General features: G+C 42.5%; 1 protein-coding gene across 1 annotated transcript in view; it reads left to right on the top strand.

The window, feature by feature from the left end:
• Positions 1 to 335: 335 nt before the first annotated feature.
• LOC128655275 (protein FAM228B-like) overlaps positions 336 to 9068 on the top strand; it is a 138691-nt gene continuing 129958 nt past the window's right edge. The window contains exons 1-2 of the mRNA XM_053708934.1: positions 336 to 360; positions 1084 to 1199. Of these exons, the coding sequence (XP_053564909.1) occupies positions 1101 to 1199 (99 nt within the window). The 5' untranslated portion in view covers positions 336 to 360; positions 1084 to 1100. The remainder of the gene's footprint in view (positions 361 to 1083; positions 1200 to 9068) is intronic.

The following is a 9068-nucleotide window of genomic DNA, read 5'->3' as shown; positions in this document are numbered from 1 at the left end:
AATGCCTCTAAGAGCGACATATGTCAACAGTAACACTACGTTGCTATGGGCTCCGTTGCTTAGGTCCCCCCTCCAGACGGCGGAGGAATACAGCAAATTGTGTTCACTTGCTGCTAGTTTATTATGCGTTTTTCGTTTCTTAGCGTTTAGGTACGTTATTGGAACTAAACGGATTAATGATAACATAATATAGGTAGCAAAAACTATGCATAGAGTACTCTTGGAAGAAAAGTTTGCTTCTAAGTATCTGCAGTTAGTGACTAAGCTATGGACTATTTTGTCTCAGCCACCAGTGGATAAACTAGGTGGTTATTACACCTGATGTGCGCACTGGGAGAGGATGCAGTAACAAGTAGAAATGTATGTATTACTGAAGACGTTAATGTCAATTATTTAACTGTCACTTTTTTTGTTTTTTGCAGTCACCTCTCTGCATCCAGGATAACTTCTGATTCCGTATCTCCTGTTGATCTTCTGCAACCCTGAAGTTAGTGTTGGGGGCTGTGATCTTATTGTAGCAGCCACAAAATACTGCACAGCTAACGGATAGTATGGGGACAGTGTATACACATTTAACGTATAGAAAAAAAAAATTATTTAAGGAAAAAAATACATGATAAATAGTTTAAAAGCTAAATAATCGATTTCAGCTGGAAAATATTTACCTGTGCTACAAGGAAGAAACAGAATTCTATAAGTTGACATCTTAATGTATTTGTTGAGCTAAGATTGGTTGTTTTCATTAAAACATTGTGTTTTGAACTTGTTTTTAATAATTCACTTTTTAATGACAGATCTGCTGTAATATTAAAAAAGGAAACTGCAATCTTTCAATAACATCTACAAATGATACTGGATTTGCTTGCTTTAAAACAATAGCAAAACGGTAATGTTCATAGTTTAGGCATTATTTGTAACAATGAGCGTATTGCTTTATCTAAAAGAAATAAAAGGGGTAATTGAAATGCGCAAATACTCTTGAATATCGTTTGAATTAGTTTGTACTTTTCCAGTAATTATTGTAAAGCAGGGTCAGAGTAAAGGAATTTACAGGCAACATGACTCTTTATATTTCTCTGTAAGTTCTGTTAGATTGTGAGATGGCGCCTTCCTTTAGCAGCCACATGAAGGAAGGAGTAATTACTTTACAGACTGAGCAGCTGCCCAAGGATCTGCTGCCTGATAAAGGACAATCCCAGGCAAGTGTTTACATGTTAATTCTAATTCTTCAGTTGTGTTTGATGATGTGAGCTAACTGCATACTACTGTATCTGCTTCTGGTCCTCTTCAATCTTCCCATATCACCACCATCTGTCCTAGTGATCAATTCCCTTGCTCCACTCATCTCTAGCAGTCTTCACTGATTCTCTCTGCTCCTCTTCCTCTATCCTATACCAGCACAGCTCCTCTTCCTCTATCCTATACCAGCACAGCTCCTCTCCCTCTATCCTATACCAGCACAGCTCCTCTCCCTCTATCCTATACCAGCACAGCTCCTCTCCCTCTATCCTATACCAGCACAGCTCCTCTCCCTCTATCCTATAACAGCACAGCTCCTCTCCCTCTATCCTATACCACTTCAGCTCCTCTCCCTCTATCCTATACCAGCACAGCTCCTCTCCCTCTATCCTATAACAGCACAGCCCCTCTCCCTCTATCCTATACCAGCACAGCTCCTCTCCCTCTATCCTATACCAGCACAGCTCCTCTCCCTCTATCCTATACCAGCACAGCTCCTCTCCCTCTATCCTATACCAGCACAGTTCCTCTCCCTCTATCCTATACCAGCACAGTTCCTCTCCCTCTATCCTATACCAGCACAGTTCCTCTCCCTCTATCCTATACCAGCACAGCTCCTCTCCCTCTATCCTATACCAGCACAGCTCCTCTCCCTCTATCCTATACCAGCACAGCTCCTCTCCCTCTATCCTATACCACTTCAGCTCCTCTCCCTCTATCCTATACCAGCACAGCTCCTCTCCCTCTATCCTATACCACTTCAGCTCCTCTCCCTCTATCCTATACCAGCACAGCTCCTCTCCCTCTATCCTATACCAGCACAGCCCCTCTCCCTCTATCCTATACGAGCACAGCCCCTCTCCCTCTATCCTATACGAGCACAGCTCCTCTCCCTCTATCCTATACCAGCACAGCTCCTCTCCCTCTATCCTATACCAGCACAGCTCCTCTCCCTCTATCCTATACCAGCACAGCTCCTCTCCCTCTATCCTATACCACTTCAGCTCCTCTCCCTCTATCCTATACCAGCACAGCTCCTCTCCCTCTATCCTATACCACTTCAGCTCCTCTCCCTCTATCCTATACCAGCACAGCTCCTCTCCCTCTATCCTATACCAGCACAGCCCCTCTCCCTCTATCCTATACGAGCACAGCCCCTCTCCCTCTATCCTATACGAGCACAGCTCCTCTCCCTCTATCCTATACCAGCACAGCTCCTCTCCCTCTATCCTATACCAGCACAGCTCCTCTCCCTCTATCCTATACCAGCACAGCTCCTCTCCCTCTATCCTATACCAGCACAGCTCCTCTCCCTCTATCCTATACCAGCACAGCTCCTCTCCCTCTATCCTATACCAGCACAGCTCCTCTCCCTCTATCCTATACCAGCACAGCTCCTCTCCCTCTATCATATACCAGCACAGCCCCTCTCCCTCTATCCTATACCAGCACAGCTCCTCTCCCTCTATCATATACCAGCACAGCTCCTCTCCCTCTATCCTATACCAGCACAGCTCCTCTCCCTCTATCCTATACCAGCACAGCTCCTCTCCCTCTATCCTATACTAGCACAGCCCCTCTCCTTCTATTCTATACCATCACAAATCCTCTCTCTCTATCCTATACCACCACTACTGCTCTCCCTCACAAATGCTTGTGGCTAAATATGAGGATTAGATCTAAATAGTGGATTAATATATATTTTTACACTTAATTTTAAATCAATCTTATCTGAAAACTGAGAGCTCATTAGTACCCACATTCTACCTCTATATAAGATGGAAAATATATCTACATCAGTTTGTGATGTAATTGTCAAATAACAGTCCGTAGATTTTTTTTTTTTCTTCTTGTTGTTTTATTAAAGGTTAATTAAAAGTCATAACCGCTAACTTGAAAGTCTTTAAATTGTAAACAATCATATATATATATATATACAGTTTTAATATTTGCTTAATGAAAATTCAAAATATAAACTCTTCAGTCCCTCTAAACAATTTGGTATATTTTGGGTTACATTAGTAGTGGAGCGCAATCGCTAACCCAGGGTGCATTTTCTTATAGTGCCCTTATTACTTTTTTACAAGAGCAGTGAGCTAAGTGTTCCATTCAAACGCAATCCAAAATGCCTTTGTAAAATGTAGCACCTTTTAAGACCTACAGTAAACCATTATTAATAGTATAGCTCAGAACTACCTTCGCACAATTTGCTCAGCATTTGAGTGATATCTAATATGAATATTATGTGCCCCTCCATAGAAATCTATGATGTGAGGGATTTGGCGCACCACAACTATCTAACATGCAGATGTTCGTACCCTTGACTATCGATCAAGCGCATAAATAGACTGTAAGCTGTACTTGCAAGAATGTTTACATTTCATTATCCATTAAAGGGACACTGAACCCAAATTTTTTCTTTTGTGATTCAGATAGAGCATGACATTTTAAGCAACTTTTTATTGTACTCCTATTATCAAATGTTCTTTATTCTCTTTGTATCTTTATTTGAAATGCAAGAATGTAAGTTTAGATGCCGGCCCATTTTTGGTTAACAACCTAGGTTGTCCTTGCTGATTGGTGGATAAATCCATCCACCAATCAAAAACTGCTGTCCAGAGTCTGAACCAAGAAAAAAGCTTAGATGCCTTCTTTTTCATATAAAGATAGCAAGAGAACGAAGAAAAATTGATAATAGGAGTAAATTAGAAAGTTGCTTAAAATTGCATGCTCTATCTGAATCACGAAAGAAAAATTTTGGGTTCATTGTCCCTTTAAGCGAGTACTTAAACTTGAAATTTCCCTGCTTTTTTCTTGTTTTGCTTTTGCCATTTGATATTACACCACCATATCTAAACAATTTATTCTCTTTACCACTGAGTGCTAATTTGTGGAACTGCGGGATTAGTGTAGACCAGGCAACAAAGGTGAATGACAGTATAGACGAAAATCATTTCTGGTTTGAGATTAACGATTAAGGGCCAGATTACAAATTGAGCGCAAAATATCACTTCCGGGAAAGCGATATTTGTGCTCAACTGAGTAATACCAAATGTGCGCTGGTATTACATGTGAAGTGCAATGTGACTGCAACCTCGCGTTTGCATTTCACGGAAGCATTGTGCTCACTAGAGCACGCTTCCATAGGCACAATGGGATCCTCGTTCTCATGCCATCAGACACGGCATGAGAACCTAGCACAGTAAATATAAATATACATGTATATGCTTATATCCATATATATGTATGTGTTATATGTATATAAGCATAAACATATATATTTACAGAAATAACACAGTCCCCATAGACCGCAATGTAAAGGCACTTTTCACTGCCGTTTTTTTTTCTAACACCCCACACCCGCCACTTTTAACCCCTTATAACTGCTTTTAGCAGTTATATTTCTTCTATAAGGTATGACGAGTCCACGGATTCATCCTTTACTTGTGGGATATTATCCTCCTGCTAACAGGAAGGGGCAAAGAGCACCACAGCAGAGCTGTCTATATAGCTCCTCCCTTAGCTCAACCCCCCAGTCATTCTCTTTGCCTACTCTAAGTACTAGGAAGGGTAAAGTGAAAGAGGTGATAAAATATTAGTTTTTAATTTCTTCAAGCAAGAGTTTTTTGTTTTAAATGGTACCGGTGTGTACTATTTACTCTCAGGCAGCAGATGGATGAAGACTTCTGCCTGGAGGATGATGATCTTAGCATTTGTCACTAAGATCCAGTGCAGTTCCCACAGAGGCTGAGGGGTACAAGAACGTTTTCATGCTATATAGCAGTGAGGTATGTTCAGTCATTTTTTCTGGAGAGACTGTGTATTTCAGAAAGGCTGACAGTATCCCCATGAGGGTAAGGGTAAGCAGTAATCCTAAGAACTATAGACGGGCATTACTAAGCTTGCATAAGTGGCTAATTTAAAAATGGTTGACACTGAGTTTTTGAATGTTTGTGTGCAAACGTTTTGTGAACTGGGAGTGCTTAGGCAATAACGTCTTTTGGCAACTTTATTGAGGTTACACTTGGCTTATTTTTTGGGTCTCAGGACCCACACGGCTAGTTTAAAACCGCTCTGGTGCGGTTCTTTGAGGCTGTAGAGACATCGAGTGAGATGGGCGGGGCCTATTTTCGCGCCTCAGACCCTGAGGGCAGGTAGGCGCCACAGCAGGGCCGTGGCGAGGTGCTGGGGGTGTTTTTTCCGGATTTAGGCCTTATTATCAATCCGGTTTGCACAATAAAGGGTTAAATGTTTGTTTTTCTTGTGGGGCAAACGTAACTACACAAATTGAGTATGATATCAAAAATTTGAAAAGTTTGGTGCATTTTAAAGTAGTTTTGCAGAACGTGTATGCTTTTTTTCTCTTAAAGGCGCAGTATCGTTTTTTTAAGATTGTTATTTTTTTTCACTAAAGTGTTTTCAAGCTTGTTTGTAGTCATTACTAGCCTGTTCAATATGTTTAGAAGCCATTGTGGAACCCCCACTTAGAATGTGTCCCTCATGCACTGAAAGGTCAATAAATTGCAAAGAACATATTTTAGCTACTAAAAGTATGTCGCAGGATGATTCTCTGTCAGAAGGGAATCGGGTTATGCCATCTAATTCTCCCCAAGTGTCACAATTATTAACGCCCGCACAAGCGACGCCAAGTACTTCTAGTGCGTCTAATTCTTTCACCCTGCAAGATATGGCCGCAGTTATGAATACTACCCTCACAGAGGTTTTATCTAAGCTGCCTGGGTTGCAGGGGAAGCGCAATAGGTCTGGTGTGAGAGTAAATGCTGAGCCCTCTGACGCTTTATTAGCCATATCCGATGTACCCTCACAATGTTCTGAGTTGGGGGTGAGGGATTTAATGTCTGAGGGAGAGATTTCTGATTCAGGAAAGATGTTCCCTCAGACAGACTCAGATATGACGGCTTTTAAATTTAAACTAGAACACCTCCGCTTATTGCTTAGGGAGGTTTTAGCGACTCTGGATGATTGTGACCCTATTGTAGTTCCAGAGAAATTGTGTAAAATGGACAGATTTCTGGAGGTTCCTGCCTACACTGATGTTTGTCCGGTCCCTAAGAGGATTTCGGACATTGTTACTAAGGAGTGGGATAGACAAGGTATTCCGTTCGCTTCCCCTCCTACTTTTAAGAAAATGTTTCCCATATCAGACGCCATGCGGGACTCGTGGCAGACCGTCCCTGAGGTGGAGGGAGCTATTTATACCCTGGCTAAGCGTACAACTATACCTATTGAGAAAATATTTGTTCATCAGGGTTTTCTTCTCCAACCTATAGTGTGCATTGTTCCTGTAACTACTGCAGCTGCTTCTTGGTTCAAGGCTCTGGAGGAGGCTCTTCAGGTTGAGACCCCATTAGATGATATCCTGGATAGAATTAGGGCTCTCAAGCTAGCTAATTCTTTCATTACAGATGCCGCTTTTCAACTGGCTAAATTAGCGGCGAAGAATTCAGGTTTTGCCATCTTAGCGCGTAGAGCGTTATGGCTTAAGTTCTGGTCTGCTGATGTGTCATCAAAATGTAAGCTTTTAGCCATCCCTTTCAAGGGTAAGACCCTATTTGGGCCTGAACTGAAAGAGATCATTTCAGACATCACTGGAGGGAAAGGCCATGCCCTTCCTCAGGATAAGACAAATAAGATGAGGACCAAACAAAATAATTTTCGTTCCTTTCGAAACTTCAAAGGTGGTCCCTCTACCTTTTCCCCTGCTGCAAAGCAAGAGGGGAATTTTGCTCAATCCAAGTCAGTCTGGAGACCTAACCAGACTTGGAACAAGGGTAAACAGGCCAAGAAGCCCTCTGCTGCCACCAAGACAGCATGAAGGGGTAGCCCCCAATCCGGGACCGGATCTAGTAGGGGGCAGACTTTCTCTCTTTGCTCAGGTTTGGGCAAGAGACGTTCAGGACTCCTGGGCTTTAGAAATCGTAACCTAGGGGTATCTTCTAGATTTCAAAGATTCTCCTCCAAGGGGGAGATTCCATCTTTCTCAATTGTCTGCAAACCAGACAAAAAGAGAGGCGTTCTTACGCTGTGTAGAAGACCTATATACCATGGGAGTGATCCGCCCAGTTCCGAAAACAGAACAGGTGCAGGGGTTTTACTCAAATCTGTTTGTGGTTCCCAAAAAAGAGGGAACCTTCAGACCTATTTTAGATCTCAAGTTTCTAAACAAATTCCTCAGAGTCCCATCTTTCAAGATGGAGACCATTCGGACTATTTTACCAATGATCCAGGAGGGTCAATATATGACCACCGTGGACTTAAAGGATGTGTATCTACACATCCCTATCCACAAAGATCATCACCAGTTCCTCAGGTTCGCCTTTCTGGACAAGCATTACCAGTTTGTGGCTCTTCCCTTCGGGTTGGCCACAGCTCCCAGAATTTTCACAAAGGTGCTAGGTTCCCTTCTGGCGGTTCTAAGGTTGCGGGGCATAGCAGTGGCGCCTTATCTGGACGATATCTTCAGGTGTCGACTTACCAACTAGCCAAGTCTCACACGGACATCGTGTTGGCTTTTCTAAGATTTCACGGGTGGAAGGCGAACGTAAAAAAAGAGTTCACTTATCCCTCTCACAAGATTTCCATTCCTGGGAACTCTGATAGATTCGGTGGACATGAAAAATTTTCTGACGGAGGTCAGGAAATCAAAGATTTTAACCACCTGCTGAGCTCTTCATTCCATTCCTCGGCCGTCAGTGGCTCAGTGTATGGAGGTAATCGGACTAATGGTAGCGGCAATGGACATAGTTCAGTTTTTGCTTGTTTGCATCTCAGACAACTGCAACTATGCATGCTCAATCAGTGGAATGGGGATTATGCGGATTTATCTCCTCAGATAAATCTGGATCAAGAGACCAGAGACTCTCTTCTTTGGTGGTTGTCACAGGATCATCTGTCCCAGGGAATGTGTTTCCGCTGGCTAGCATGGGTCATAGTGACGACAGACGCCAGCCTATTGGGCTGGGGTGCAGTCTGGAATTCCCTGAAAGCTCAGGGTGTGTGGACTCAGGAGGAGGCTCTCCTCCCGATAAATATTCTAGAACTGAGAGCGATATTCAATGCGCTTCAGGCGTGGCCTCAGCCTGCTTCGGCTAGATTCATAAGATTCCAGTCGTACAATAGCACGACTGTAGCATATATCAATCATCAGGGGGGAACAAAGAGTTATTGAACTCTTGATTTTATCCAAGCGGGGTTTCTCTGTGTCGGTCATAGATACCTTGATTCAGACTAGAAAGCCTGTCAAATTTATCATAAGATATGGCGTAAATATCTTTATTGGTGTGAATCCAAAGGCTACTCATGGAGTAAGATCAGGATTCCTAGGATTTTGTCCTTTCTCCAAGAAGGATTGGAGAAGGGGCTATCAGCTAGTTCCCTAAAGGGACAGATATTTGCTTTATCAATTTTACTGCACAAGCGTCTGGCAGATGTTCCAGACGTTCAGTCGTTCTGTCAGGCTTTAGTTAGAATTAAGCCTGTGTTTAAACCTGTTGCTCCGCCATGGAGTTTGAATTTAGTTCTTAAAGTTCTTCAAGGGGTTCCGTTTGAACCTATGCATTCCATAGATATTAAGCTTCAATCTTGGAAAGTTCTGTTTTTAGTTGCTATCTCTTCGGCTTGAAGAGTTTCTGAACTATCTGCATTGCAATGCGACTCGCATTATCTTGTTTTTCATGCTGATAAGGTGGTTTTGCGTACCAAACCTGGATTCCTTCCTAAGGTTGTTGTTACTAATAAGAATATTAATCAGGAAATTGTTGTTCCTTCTCTGTGTCCTAATCCTTCCTCTAAGAAGGAGCGTCTGTTGC

The sequence above is a fragment of the Bombina bombina genome, chromosome 4 (genome assembly GCF_027579735.1).
Source record: "Bombina bombina isolate aBomBom1 chromosome 4, aBomBom1.pri, whole genome shotgun sequence".
Lineage (NCBI taxonomy): Eukaryota > Metazoa > Chordata > Amphibia > Anura > Bombinatoridae > Bombina > Bombina bombina.
The sequence above is the reverse complement of the archived record's forward strand: the minus strand, read 5'-3'. Positions and strand labels throughout refer to the sequence as shown.